Source organism: Telmatherina bonti, assembly GCF_933228915.1.
Source record: "Telmatherina bonti genome assembly, chromosome: 11".
Taxonomy (NCBI): domain Eukaryota; kingdom Metazoa; phylum Chordata; class Actinopteri; order Atheriniformes; family Telmatherinidae; genus Telmatherina; species Telmatherina bonti.
The window spans coordinates 25,180,693-25,195,734 of NC_136629.1; the positions used below are offsets into that span (position 1 = coordinate 25,180,693).

The window sequence follows — 15,042 nt, forward strand, 5'->3', positions numbered from 1 at the left end:
AGCTTCTTAAAATTGCCCACAGTTTGACAGTCGCTCACAGATACACAAACCATGAGAGATGACCATCATTTTAGAGTTCTGGGCTGTTGGGTATGGTCCAAGACTTACTCTCATGAACACAGGAAATGACTTTTCCTACGTTTTGCTGGACACAGAGAAAGACAGAAAGAGGTTGACGGAGACAGTCAGAGGGAGAGTGAGGGAGAGAGTGGGAGTTTCTAAGTGGGAACAGAGCCTTTACTGTTTCATATTACAGAGAAAAGAGGAGAAAGAGGAGAAGAGTTAATGGTGGTTAAGGGCTCTGGTGGGTTGTGCAGTCAGGCACTGTTTTGAATGTAGCTGCTTGTGTAAGTGCTGTGCAGTTGTTTGGGTTTATGGATTCGCTGACTGTGGAAAATGTACTTCTCCATAGTGGTCCTTGTCCTGACTAAGGCTCTGTTCACAGGTAAGTTTAACTTTTTAAGAGTTTGCATTCAAATTTGGTATAAAAAAAAAGAAAAAAAAGGTAAAACTTCATGCTCACTGCCTTGACAAGAAACAAAACCTTCATATTTAATCTAACTTTTTACTACTTCACATGATGAAGCATTCTTGTGAACATTTGTTCAGTCAAACCATTTGCTAGTTTTTTTTGTTTTTTTTTTTCTGTAATCAGCATAGTTGTCCAAATAATCAGCATTCTATAAACTACCAGACAGCAATGTTACACTAAGAAGTCTTTTTCTGTTCAGTTGTGTAGTAATCCAAATAGAATCAGCTTTTTTGCTTTTGTTGTCACACTAAGTATAGCGTGACAAGAAGTATGACAGATCCTAAAGATCCTGAGGGACAGTATCCCAAAAAAAGGAAAATAAAAGACAGCAAGGGTTTATGGTATCCAGATGGTTCATGTTATCTTGCATGTATCTGGTTGTACTGTACTAAGGATGAATGTTTCCCACCTGTTGAACAACGAGCACATTTTGTCCTCTGAACAGACATCACCCAGCTGGCATCAGAGTAAATCACATTCCACACAGCAAAGTATTGAGCACTTAAAAGTATGATTTTGTGTGTACATGTGTGTGTTTTTACACTCGTACATCTTTCTTGTTTTTTAGCCATACAGACTAAATTTCCATCTGGAGATGGAATAACACATACAAGCGAAACCAGTTTGAGCTTGGACTGCATAAACCCTACAAACCACAATGGCTTTGCATATGAAATTAGCTTGTATGAAAACTACAATTATGTGAAATTAGCATGAAAAAAAAAATCATAAAAAATTCAACTCAGACTTTTCCATGAGGGGCACATTACCAAATTCCATTATTTATTTGAGAAACAGGTTATGCATGTTGCGGATCAATATGTGACTGTGTGGCACATGTTTGTCTGGATTGGTTCAAATTTACAGTCATTAATCTGTGCACTGAAAGAATTTATGGAAAGTTATTTTGAACAATGAAGCAGCACATGTTTTAGTATTACTTTTCCACAAGTAATATACTTGTATAATATAGTATTACTTTTCCACAAGTAATAAAAAAAAAAGCCAATAGGAAAAATCAAAACTTTATCTGACTTGTGTTTTTGTATCAACAGAGGTATGCCAAGCCTTAAATGTGACAATCACCCCTGGGCCTGTTGTCATAGTAACAGAGCGAGACAACCTGACACTGTCCTGCCTGGTATCCCAAAGGAAGAGGAACAATAGTGTCCTCATTCTTCGCTGGTTCTTCTCTCCTCTTGTGGCTCCAGCTCTTGTGCATCCCTCCTCTGTTCCACCAACCTCTCCTTCTGGCTCTTCTCAGTTTCTGATTGTGAAGATGGGTATAAAAAGAATGAAGATGTATGGAAACTACACGCGTCGTTTTCCTCAACCAAAGTTTAATCTCCATGATGAAGACGGGGGAGAGGTGTACAGGCTGCTGATATTCAATGTGACAGAGACAGACCAGGGCTTTTACAGCTGTAGAGTCCAAGAGATCAGAAGATTTAGAAACACATGGAGAGCCTCCTCTAATGGCACTAGCACCACAAAGCTAACAGGTAAGAAGCTGTTCTTTGACTTCCTTCCTTTCTTTAAGTCACATTTGAATTTTACAGTTTTTTATTAGAATAACCACAATATCTCTGAAACAGCCTATCTTGGGATCTATGATATGAGAAACAGCCTTTGTCCACATTAGCCTTTTCCTCTCTTCCTCTTAAGTCAGAAGATGCCTGGTCTTCTGACCCATATAACTTATTAAAAATGCTAAATGATTTTTTTGTTTCAATTGAAGTATAAAAAGTCTTAAACTGTCTCTCCAAAGGTAGTATGTCAAATATGTGTCACAAAGAAAAAAACCTCAAATATACCACATATGTAGAATTCTGCTTTGAACCTGCTACTACCTACAGTTTTCAAAAGGTGAAGTCAGACTGGTCATTTTTGCATTGAAGATTGAAGTTCTGTTCTGTGGGATGAAGGCAAATATGAATTTATTATTATTACTTATTTATTTTATAAACATTGTAGAGTCCCATAAAAATACCACACAGGACACAGTTATGCACATGTCTTTAGCTTTTGGTCAGCTGCTTTGCTAAATGAATGCGATGAGAGCATGGTTTTATAACTTTTTACAGCGTGTTCTTCTTCTAACAATTCATCGGATCAACAGGATGATTACAATTGGGCATGTTAGGAAATTTACTTTTTGTGTGTTTTTTCTTCCCCACTCTGGCTTGCAATTAGTGTAGTAAAGCAGGGAAAACACAAGGGTTTTTGCTGGCTGAAGCCAAGGAGTAGCCTTATATATTTTAACCTCATGTTCTTAAACATCACTCTCTAGTTCAAACAACTAAATCCCCACAGTATTAGAGCTGGCATAGCATCATGGACATAGAGAAGGGCAACTTCATGTGTGCATGTCAAACTGTTATGATCATAAGTCCTTATTTTCTGAATTCGGAAAATAGTAGAGCCATATTCAAGTATTTATGAGGCCATAAGAATTATTGGTGGAAAAAACATTAGAATATTAAATTCCGAGGGATTATGAGTTGGATTTAAATGCTTTAAATCCAATGCTTGTAAATTTGAGACCACAGAAGTAACTCACTCGGAAAAGATTAATACATTTTAGGAGTCGGATCACACCAACTTTAATGTGTTTTCCCAGATATAAAAGGAACAGAGATTATCAAATTCTATTCAGTGTTTATTTTGATGTCATAACCACTTAGCAAATTGCCTTAAATGTGCTGTCCATGCTTTGGAATTTCTACTTTTTTATGCAATAGAATCTCCTGAAGACGCCTGACTCAAAAGCAGAGAGGATTTCTGATTGAGTTTTTCTTAAAATTTAATCTCGGGAAAACTGCTATCCAAAGATTCCATTACAGCCTCACTCCCCCAATATTCCTCATCTTATCTAGCAACATAAGCAAACACACAAAGGAGGGCCATGTTTTTGTTTTTGTTTTTTTTTGTTGTTTTTTTTTACTAGAGAACAGAGATCATACAGTTTCGGAGCATACAGCACCTATATATTATGGTGTATGACCCACTCCTCTGGCATTTCCATCCCATAACAATGATCTCATACAGCCAACAGTTTTGCTTTGCTTTTGAGCATGAGGAGAAAGAGGTTGACTGTTGCTGAGTTGGCAACATACTGAAACTGAAATACATGTCAGCATTCTGGATTTACTGTACTTTTATGCAAGCCTTTGGAGAAAATTTGCCACATTAAAAAACCAAAGCAAGCTTAAATGTTGTATATGTGCAGAATATTTATGTGTTGGCACCCCAGGACTCTGATTCCTTGGTGTGGCTTCACAATATAGTCGCACACTTTACCTTTCAATAGTTTTATACCAGAAAATCAAAGAGGTTTGTTTCATACACAGCCATTTGACAACGCCCTGCCCTATATTCAGGGCACAGTAAGGAAGCCACACAACCTCAGGCATCTCCAACATGCACTGACCACAAAACCAGAAACACAAGAGCAGACATTATAAGGGTAAACAAAGAGGAAATACTTGCAATGTAGGGAAACCTTCACTCTGTGTATTTCAATGTGCAACACCCTACTGATGTAATTGGATTACACTTCTCCAAAAGATTTTTCTTGATGAAAAGATGATTAGCCATCTCCCGCATCTCAATTTCCCAGCTTTGAATCTTTCCAAAAGTTTAAGTTATTCATTTTCTGTTACATTCAATATTATAAGACACTTATCTTAGGTTCAGATTTGTAATGATGCCAGTTTCAGCTGATTCGGATGATTTATTATTCCACATCTTTCCTTTGTGCTGGTGATGAAAAACAGATGCTTCAATATCTGTACCAGTTGTTGTAATATATTTTTTACATAAACATGGCATCGATGGTCTACAATTAGTATTATAGACGCATCTGTAGAACGTTTTTCATTAGATTTTTTATTAGGAACGCCATAACATATGCAGATGTAACAGTATCTTGTTGACCTCAGACTGATCTCACAATTAGATGTGAGGTACAGTTTGTGGTAAACCACAGAGTGAACCTACTCAGATGTGGGGTTTACTGCATGGTGCAGATGTTAACTATGTACTCTGCCTAAGGATTCCTGATTGTTACTGCCATTGGAGATTATTAAATGAGTGAGATCCTGCTACAGTTAGTTCACCTTAAAAGTCTCCTCTTAACATGTTATGAGCATTCATTTTTAGCTTTAAGTGAAAACAGTAACAAAAAACAATTAAAATAACCTAAAAATGATTATGTAAATCATCACCTTAAAGGGATAATTATAAGTTATATATATTTATATTTATATTTACAGTTTATGACTTGCATTAAAAAGAAAAAACAAATCGCAACAAAAACGACTGCCACCCAGTTTAATCCCAGAAAGACATCTTTCTAAACTGTTTAGATACTCTACAATTTCGAGAGCAATTCAGCGGTGTAGAAACACTCTACAAGTCAATCCCAGTCAATATCATTTCTTATTAATATGCATCAACCTGTGTGCAAAAGACTGATTAAAATCTCATTATGTGAGCAGTTACAAAGTAATTTCACTCTCCTTAACCCCGTTAAATACCCCTGACCCAAACACAAGCCACAACAACTTCTTTATGTTTTTTTCTTTTCTACAGCACTTGAAATGAGCTACAAAGGAAGCTGATATGCAAAACAACAGGGAACTCCCTCCCCACTCAACAGACAAGGGCTGTGTGTGTGTGTGTGTATATGCATGTGTTTGTGTGTGTCTGTGGTCAGTTTGGCTGATGCCTTTGCAGACTCTCTTCGTGACAGTGGTTTGGATATTTCTGGAAACCACTGAGGTTGTCTGCTGTATTGAGTTGGTACACAGACATCAGCAATTTACAAATAAACTAGTCTGGGCAGAGTTTTCTACCTTTTGTATGCTTTTTATTGACCTTCTTTTCTATATTTTTTTTAATATTGTAATTGTTTCTACAGTGCACTTTACCCCTGAGGAAGGTAGCAGTGAAGGACTGTGGATTTTATTTGGAGGTATTGTTTTCATAGTCTTTTATTTAACTTCACGCACACCTTGTTTCGATAATGTCACTATTCTGATGGGTTTTTTATTGGCATATTCAGATGTGTATTTGTGTGCTGTGCTGATCTGCTCACTGGGCCTGTTGTCCATGTTCCTGTTCACCCTTGTCTTAACATGTCAGTACTTTCACAGAAGACATAGGCTTAAAGGTAAAGCCATTCCTTTTTCTTTACAGTTACACATCTTTTTTTTTTTTTTTATGAAAAACTAATCTGTTAATCAAACAGGTTTTTTCTCTCTTTCTTTCTTTCTCCACAGCCAGTTACCTTCTAGTAAAGTGCCCAGAAAGCAGGTAATTGAAAGCGAGAAAAAAGTGGATTATAATGACTAACTGTTTAATTGATGATCACCCTTTTGTGCAGATTTTCAAACATTGATGTCAAAATCTTCATCAGTATCAATAAAACATCCTCATTTCTTCATTTTGTCTTTTAGGGGAAACTGTGAAATATTGATTTATGATGGCAGGGTTTTGATGACTGTTGGTAACATCTATATTTTAAATGCAGTACTTTGTGAAACTTACAGCTCAGGAGAAACTGTAACCAGCTCCAGCAGTTGTTCCAGCTCCTCCCCAAGAGCACAAAGGAAAGACAGGGGACAGAAGACTGACAGAGTGACAGCGACACCAACCAAACTACCTGAAGAGACACTGCTTCACACAGCACCCAAAGGTAAACTGCCATCTGCAAGCTTTGCATTCTGCTTGTTTATTTTTTCACTGTCTTTTTTTTCAAGGACAATAAGCATGCTGTAATTAAACCAACATTGTTGAGCTTACAGCCATTTACAACCTTAATGTGGGCAAAAGTTAAAAAAAAATATTCCAAAGCAGCTCCAGCAGTGACATTAACATCCCAACATCATGCAGGCGGGTTCAGTTTTTTTTGTTTTTTTTTCTTGTGTTGAGCTGGATTTCATGTCAAATTCCACACACAGTTTGAAACACGCAGCTAGAGAGGTCACAGCCCCCAAGAAACAGAGCTTTAAAGCAGTCACTGATATGACCATTATTACCCAGCTTCTGAGTCAAAGCGTAGAATAACTTAAATAGACCAGCACAAAATATTCTGTTAATATAAACACCTTGTCCTGTGTATTATAGTTAACTCAAAAGAGAACAACTGAATGAAGTTCTTGTTTTTATTGTAAATAAACCACCTTGACTGATGTCAAGGTTGTTGTAAAGGGTTTTTATAAGTATAAACCCAGTCATGTTTGTTGGTTCATGCTAACTAGCCACAGTTTTAAGTTAATTTAGGTTCTCACTGTTTTTCAGTACCTACGGCTGCAAAGAGACCTCAAAAGCCAAGAAGGTTGATGCCAAGAAGATCTGCTGCTGTAAGTTGGCTCTATTAGACACACAAACCATGGTTCAAGTATCATACCAGTCATTTATGTTTTGAAAACTTTTCTCTTTTTTCTAAGTCTGGAGTTGTTATTGAGCTATGTGCAAGTGGGAATTTGTTTCCTGACTGCATGATTGTCTGTTGGAGTTTATTGCCATCTTCTCATTCAGTTATGAGCTTGATAATTCTATTTAGCTTTATTGCTTCTGAAACACAATTATTTATTTAGAGTGCTTTGTTGGTTTTATGCCTACACTAAGTGTCAGACAAGTATATATATATATATAGGAAAGCTACTTAAATTAAGGACCTTCAGTATTCATACTCCTGATGTTCTTGAGATTTTGTTGTGAAATGAAGCTCTGGAGATGGGAGCATTTTCTTCGCACGCACATACGGATTAAATTAGTCCAATTATGCAGATCTGAGGATGTTGGATAGGACTCCTATTGTACCAAATGTTTTTCAAGTAAACTGAATGTTCCAAGAGCTCCTGCAAACCCAGTAAACACATAGTTTCTGCAAATGAAAAACACAGAAAATTAGTTTACCAGGAATCATGGAACAAAACAGTTTTTTTAAGAAAAAGATTAGTAAAAGTAAATTCTTTGCATCCTTTCCCTGTAGAGAAATTTGCACTATTTAAGCTTTTGTGCACTACTTTTCTCCTCTGCCTCCCCATGTCAGCTGAATTCCTTGAAGTTCCCCTAACAAATTCTTTCTCTTCTCTAGCCTCGAGTCTCACATGAAGACAGCCTGACATATGCAGAGCTGGAGCTAGTCAGACCTAGGCAAGAGCCGCCAGCCTCCTGCAACCCTGACCCCACACCCTCCAGCCCAGACACTGTGTATGCTCAGATCCTCTTCCAGGAGAAACAGCTGTAGACGTGGCAGCTCAGTTACCTTCTGGTGAGGCAGATATTCAGTTCTCCAAGCTGAACTGAAAAAGGTTGCATATAAAAGACTATATTTATAAACTGTCAGTATGACATTGAGGTTTTTTTTCTTTTGTTTGTTTGTTTTTGTATGGATGCTACATCTGTTTGTAAGTGAAGGGCTTTTTGATCTGTGCACAGGAGTTATTTGGTGCAATTATTCTGTCGTTTTGTTTGTTGGCATCACTGAGCTGTGAGCCAGGTGTTTATAGTTCTGCTCTTAACTATTTTGTATAAACTCAGGAGACTATGTCGAAAGAAACTGTTGTCTTACTGCAATGTCATAATTTGTTGTAATACTCTTTACAGTTTCTTTAAGTACATTAATAATTGCTATATTATTACACTACTAGAATTAATACTATAAGGTCTGTCATAATTAACTTGCTCTATAAGGTAATTGTACTGTGTAAGATATCCAATTTGACAGGTTCACAAGCAAAATGTGCTTCACATAAGACTTAATTTTTACAAACCACTTTAGTGCTTTTAATGTCCAAAATATAGTTCAGCAAGAGTTGACAAATGAAAAAAATGAATGTGCTCCATAGTCTGTCAACAGTTTTTTTTTTAAATTTTTTTAATTTCATCTTATTTTAGTTTTGCATCTCTGTTCTGGGGCATATTGAAACTTACTACATATTTAGAAGGCCCATACTGCACGAGAGGTGTATCCATCTTTTCATCCAGCTCCTGCCAAGAACACAAACTTTCCAATCCACACTTTTTTTTTTAAAATATCAAATTACTGATAAAATACACAAAGGAGCAGAAACAACATTGCCTTCTGCTGCTGATCTGCTTCAAAGTCTGATCAATGTGGCAGCAGCTATAAACAGCAAATATGAGTCCTGAAAGCAGTAAATGCTCCACCCAGAGAAGGTGAAGGGTGTAAGCCATTTTGTGAAGGTCAGTGTAAAAAATGGGATGAAGATGGAGGTGCCTGGAGAAAAAGAATGATGCACATCCACACTCTTAGCGAGTGGGAGAGATTGAGAGAGAGGCCATCATCCCCCACAGTTCACACTAACTGACTGGGATGAACCCGCTAATGACTACATTTATTCAAATTAGACTAATTGTAATCATGGTTAATAATTAGCTTTACAGTGCATTATAATTGGGTTAGGCTACAAGATGGTTCTGCCTAGGTGCAATAATTTATTTGATTTAATTATTCTGAGGAACCCAATGGTTTGACATCTCATATCATAAAACCAGCCATGTAAAGAGAATGGAGATGACTGTTGTCTTTAGAGAAGGTCATTGCTCGCTCTCTGGGAAAATTATGAGGACTATTTTCCACTCTATTAAGCTACTCCACTTAGCACAATTAGCCACACACACACAAAGGTTAAAGAGAAAGACCCTTTCCTTTATGATAGAGAGGAGTGGTGCATAAGAGTGCCAGCATGAGACAGAACGCCAGCAAGTCTTCATAAACCATTCTTATGCATCAACATGCTTATGCATTGGAATATGTCTACTGATGTGATCATTTTAAAGCTATATCTTTCCCGTAAAAGGTTAAAATAAAATTAGTAAAGGAGTGAGCTTTAAACACTTTCTCTTCCAGTGAACTAAGTAGTATGTGGGCAAGTCCCTACAGCGATGAGCCTGAAAAAGGCGTATCTGTCCTTGGTAACCATAAACACAAAAAACTATGTCAAGCAAAAAGCATACATCAACAAAACTTTTGACGGTTTTTTTCTTTTTCATTTCACCCACATCACACATTCCTTACCATGGAGAATTATGGTCCTAAAAAGCTGCTAAATGCCACATTACAAAGCAAAGTGGAAACAGATTGTGAAAAACAATACCCTGAAAACTATTTTTATGTACAAACACCCTGGATTTTTCTTACCACAAACAATCTAAGCAAAACGGTACTGCCTGGTTGTGTAAAATGTTAACTTGTTTGCATTTCTTTTCAGCATGATTGATGCTTGACATGCAGTTTCTGAGAAATGAAGCACTCTACTGCCTTTGCTCTTCACGCATGCTTTCGTTTCACACACATGCCCTCACACAGTTAAGTGTTTATTAGTCATATATCTCACATTTATTTTTAACTTAATGAAGCCAAGTTCATCTACAAGCTTCCATTGCAGCTTTTAGTTATTACTGTTGAAGCCACGTCTGCTTTTACACATCACTTAAGCCAATCGAACTTACGCAGCACGTCTGTCATATTATAAGAGGTGCCTTTCTGTTTTCACTTTTAGGTACCTCCTATTAATTTAAGTAAAAAATGACCAACCTTGATTTGTTAATCAGAGACACACAGAAGAGTGTTTGTAAATATATTTTTTTTATTGAAATTCATTGTAGTATTTACACAGAAAACAACTGAATAAAATAACCAAATAAAATATTTATATAGAAGGCAAATACTTTATTTCATGTGCAACAGGATTCTGTTGTAACTTTTTTCTCCATTTATTTTAACACAGTGTTAATGTAAAGCAGATTTAGCTCTTCAGTTTATATCACACCTGAGATGTTGATTAATTTATTTGTCAAAGTCTCTCTCAGAGGAGTAATAATGGCTAGCTGACGCACTGCTACTTCTCACTCACAGGTCCAGGTGAAGACTCTGCCCCAGGCATCGCCTGCCAACAGCGTAGCGTGACTCCTGCACAAAGGATAGCAAATATATTATTTTGTGAAGGATGCATGTTTACATAGAATACACACCATGCAAGTCTGATGAGATTCTGGGGAGAAATCATCTCAAATTCAGTTACGTCTTTAAGTGTAATTTAGTAAAAAAAAAAAAGAAAACATCAATTAAACAGTAAACACAGATTAAATAAAGTTTAATGTAATTAAACATGAAGTCCAACCCATGTTGCAAAAAAAGGGTGCATGATAGTTACTGTACCTGGACATGGCAAGTGCAGTGATAGCTGGACTATTTTTGTAGTGACGTTGCGCACTCTGACCTCTGTTCAGCTCTTGACATAACATCAGACATCTCTTCCAGCATTTCACTGGGGATGAGCTGTTCACTGTGGATTCATCATGAGAAAACATCAACTTACTATATATAAACGGGGACACTGAACTGTGTGCAACCCTGCTCCAAAGGTCCTCACAGTACAGTTAAAATGTATATTAACACAGTGTCCATCTGCTGTCAGTAGGTTGTAAAAGGAGAAAAAACCCTCAAATATAAATGCTTCAGGGTTACGTAAAGACTTGTCTCAATGTAATTGGAAAGCATAATACTCCTATGAGGTGACGCGAGGCTGTAACCAACGTATGCCAAATTGGATCTGGGTATTATTGCTTTCTAAATTATACACACAATCACACACACACACGTCAGCAGAATTACTCATCAGTGTTTACTGCCTCTATGTTTAATAACTTTATAACAACATAATTTCTGCTAGCCCTAATGCTAGTGAGGGATATGGTGAGAATTACAAGCCTTCATCTGGAAACAAAGCTGTCTAGCTCTGAGATGAGCAGTTAAAAATAATCATCTCTCACTTATGGATTTATCTAATTAGATAGCAAAAGGTTTTGGGGTTTTTTTTACTCTTAGAATGAAGATAACATCTTTTAATGTAGTTGCTTTTACATTTCTTTTTAAGTTTTGTTACTGTCAAGTCACTCACATTATCTGTTTCGTTATAATCATAACATCCATATGCATTTCTTATCCTACTGCCAGTAACATTACCATCTCTCTCGGTTTGGTCTTGCCCTGGGGACACAGGTTCTTTTGGAGGGCCAGGTAATTGTGTTCTGGTGTACTCTGTCCTCCATATCTGTGTGAGAGACACATAACGAGTAGCAAAATCATAGACATAATTCAACATAATAACAAGAACACTCACATGCGCATCGGTGTGCAAAAACTACACACTATCAGTATAATGACAAAGTAATGATTGCATTTGTGTGTGTGTTGTGCATGTGGTACAGGCTCCCTCTCCCAAGTGAAGCACAATTTTGAGTTTGCAGTTTTGATTGCAGAGAGGCTATATATGCTTTTATTAATCTTAAGCAAAAAATGTCTCTACCCCACAACCCATAAGTCCATGTTATTAATACCTTCAATGGACATTCAAGCTGGTACCTGGGAGGCTAATATCAAAATAATGACTACAATGGCAGAATACTTTATAGTAGACTGCATAAAAACACCACAAAGAGTCTCACTGATCTGTGCAAAGAGCTGCCACTGAATTACTGCATATGAGGATATAAAGAACTCACCCGTATGGTCCCATCTGCACAGCCTGTGACAATGACATTCCTAGCATCCCACTCATGTCGCTGTGTGAAGCTGACACACAGGATGTCTGCCAGAGGCCCACAGGAAGTGTCAGTGCAAGTCAACAGCTGGCCTTTCATGGTCCACAGGTAGAACAGCGGTCCTGCACATGTCACTATCTCCCCCTTAGAAAGAGTAGCATGGTGATGATTCACAAATGTAAAAATGCACAGATATTCACAAAACAAGTTAAAAAAAAAATGCAAAGAGAGGATATGCAAGCTGTCAACAGTGAGAATCCTCCCTTCCTCTACTGTGGGTTCAGTCAAAGCAAACAACATGAACAGGAAAAGCCAGCAGGTAGAGAAGGTGGACTTACAGTAAGTTCATTGATACCCAGTGCAGAGATGCTGGTTTTGTGCCCTGCTAACTGGGTGATGTAACTTAACTCTTCCATATCCCACAAGATACAAGTGAGGTCACTGGAGCCACTCACTATCAGGCTGTGGATATCAGATGCAGCCAGACATGTCACTGTGTCTGTGTGACCATATAATGGCTGCAGATAAAAACATAGTTAGCGTCACAATGTGGGAGTGTGTGTGCAAAAACCATGAAACCTTCCACAGCATAAAGATGTAAACAAACGAACCTGTCTGAGTTTCATGTGAGCGAGTTTGACCTTGACGACTGTCACATCCCACACGCAAACAACAGTGCTGGTGCCTGCAGTGACAACGGTTGTTGGGTTTGGACAGGCGGCGCACAACATCTCGCCCCAATCACACAAACTCTCACTTACTGCAAAGTTCTGGGGATTAACAGTGATCATTAGTATCTATTGTGATATGAAACTTAAAACAAAACAAAAAAAACCCTAACAAACAAACCAAAAAAAAAAAAAAAGAAACAAATTAAAGAACAGGTTGAAGTATTGGTCATGTTTAAAAAGAGACTAATTATGTTTTTTTTCTCAGGAATAATATGAACCCGAGATTAAACAAATTTGCAACTTCACAACTGAAATTTATTCCTAAATGACAGTTTACTGAGTTTGACTTAATCATTAGAATTAATGTAATATTCTTGCTGCTTAATACAGCATATCAAGCTAAAATGCCTGCTATTAAACACTAAAAACCAAAATATACACAGAGTGTATAAAACAAAAAAAGATGTAATTGCAATGGTCAAGGAATATACTGACATAAGAAAAGAGTGTGTTTGTTTAATAATGACTTTGTCCATGCTTTTTATAATTGTACATATTATAAAATTGGGTAAAATTAGCTTTCTTTTCATTTAAAATGTCAGGATACTAAAACATAACAAAGAAAGTTAAACTAATCTTTTGTTCATTTATGCCCTTTTTTCCATCCATTTTCCATCGGTTCCCACGTAGATAAAGACACTTTTTTCTATTTCAAGCACATGCAACTATACAGTGCTGGCATAAGAAATGGAAAACTCACCTAGTGTATAGTACATGTCAAAAGTTTAGATGTTCTTTCTCATTAAATCTAATGAACGAGTGTGTCCAAACTTTTGACAGGTACTGTATATTCCCATATACATACCTTTTCTGTAGCACAATTTCCAAAGCTACAGCTGTTGTCTGGGAATCCCCAGCTGAAGAAGCAACCAAGTTGAGGCGACATCAGGAGCCGATTTTTCTCCAGGACCAGGACTTCTTTTTCCAGGCATATTATCTGACCTACTGGACCTCTTGGCAGCTCTGCAAGTAGGTTTAATGTAGTGCCATCAGAAAATAAAAGAGTGATTTAAATTGAAATGATCAAAGCATGTAATCATATTATGAATTGTTATTAACATATTAGGATTTTAAAATAAAAAAATGCAAATATTTATTTTTAAAATTCAGAAATGTGTAGTCAGTAATATACATGCTAGGCAAAGTAAAGATATTTGCATTATTTGAAGGGTTTGTTAACTCACTAAATTTGCAAAAAAAAAATCATTAAAGTGACGAGAGAAATGTGAGCAATTAAAACAAAAGTACGCAGGTCACAAGATGTGAGGCTTGATCATATGAGCACACCTGCATTTCAAAACAGTACAAATGCTAGTGTGCATGTGTGAGAGAAGATGTAATTTTGTCTGTAATTGACCTGTTCATACAGGAAGTGGAAGAAATCATAATATCCTTTCACCAGTTCTGCTTCTAAAATCCCCAAGAAAGAAGTTCTGTCTGCATTTGTCTTGACGTTCCTCCTCCTATTCATCTCTATCTGCTTATTGATCAGATCAGACACACAAGATTTAATATGAAATGTAATATGCAGGAATTTCTCCCTGAGCATTCACAGATTCATCTCCTCTCTCTCTCAGTGGGCCTGTAGGGATATTCAGATTATTAAGTAGGGCTCAGCCAAAGAGCCATCTCCATATTGCAGCTCTAACAGATAGCTCCTTCTACTCTTCTGTAGGATAAATTAATCTATGGGCATTTTCACTGTGTTTCAACGATTCCCCAGAGAGAAAGGCACATCAAGAGTACAATAATTGACATCAAACGGTATGAAATAAATTAAAAGACGAACAATACAAAACCACGCCCAAAATAGAGATGTAGTACACTCAGCAGAAAACAGCAATATGTATGCAGTTGTTTGTAAATATAGGTTATGTTTATGCACCATACAACATGCTTTCATTATTTCCTTTCATTTCAAGACTCAGGATCATTTTCTTTGCAAACACAATAAGGATACCACTCAATGTACTTTTCTATTTCAACCATCAGGGATAGTTAGACTGCACATGTCTGCTTAGGTTAAGAAATCGTTTTTATAAAAGATGCAAAAACTGTTCTTGATGTTTGATACTAGTTCTATATGCTGTGAATAGTCAAATGAGTAGTAGATAAATTGATCTTCAGAAAGCTAGAACTGAAAATTCATAAGTAGTTCTCTTTGTTTTGTGTAAATTTATAGCAAAGGGGAGGAAAAGA

General features: G+C 36.9%; 2 protein-coding genes across 2 annotated transcripts in view; one reads left to right on the plus strand and one right to left on the minus strand.

Annotated features, from left to right (window-relative positions):
- Positions 1-303: 303 nt before the first annotated feature.
- Positions 304-8,446, plus strand: vstm4a (V-set and transmembrane domain containing 4a). Its single transcript, XM_079248355.1, has 8 exons — positions 304-445; positions 1,588-2,034; positions 5,454-5,507; positions 5,598-5,705; positions 5,815-5,848; positions 6,085-6,230; positions 6,836-6,897; positions 7,638-8,446. Exons 1-8 carry the CDS (start codon positions 397-399, stop codon positions 7,788-7,790), a joined length of 1,053 nt encoding a protein of 350 aa, XP_079104481.1. The 5' UTR covers positions 304-396; the 3' UTR covers positions 7,791-8,446.
- Positions 8,447-10,324: 1,878 nt separating this feature from the next.
- Positions 10,325-15,042, minus strand: part of wdfy4 (WDFY family member 4) — a gene marked incomplete at its 5' end in the record, with an annotated part of 43,200 nt that continues 38,482 nt past the window's right edge. Inside the window, 7 exons of the mRNA XM_079248780.1 lie at positions 10,325-10,478; positions 10,728-10,854; positions 11,535-11,622; positions 12,074-12,256; positions 12,451-12,630; positions 12,724-12,882; positions 13,649-13,806. Of these exons, the coding sequence (XP_079104906.1) occupies positions 10,415-10,478; positions 10,728-10,854; positions 11,535-11,622; positions 12,074-12,256; positions 12,451-12,630; positions 12,724-12,882; positions 13,649-13,806 (959 nt within the window). The 3' untranslated portion in view covers positions 10,325-10,414. The remainder of the gene's footprint in view (positions 10,479-10,727; positions 10,855-11,534; positions 11,623-12,073; positions 12,257-12,450; positions 12,631-12,723; positions 12,883-13,648; positions 13,807-15,042) is intronic.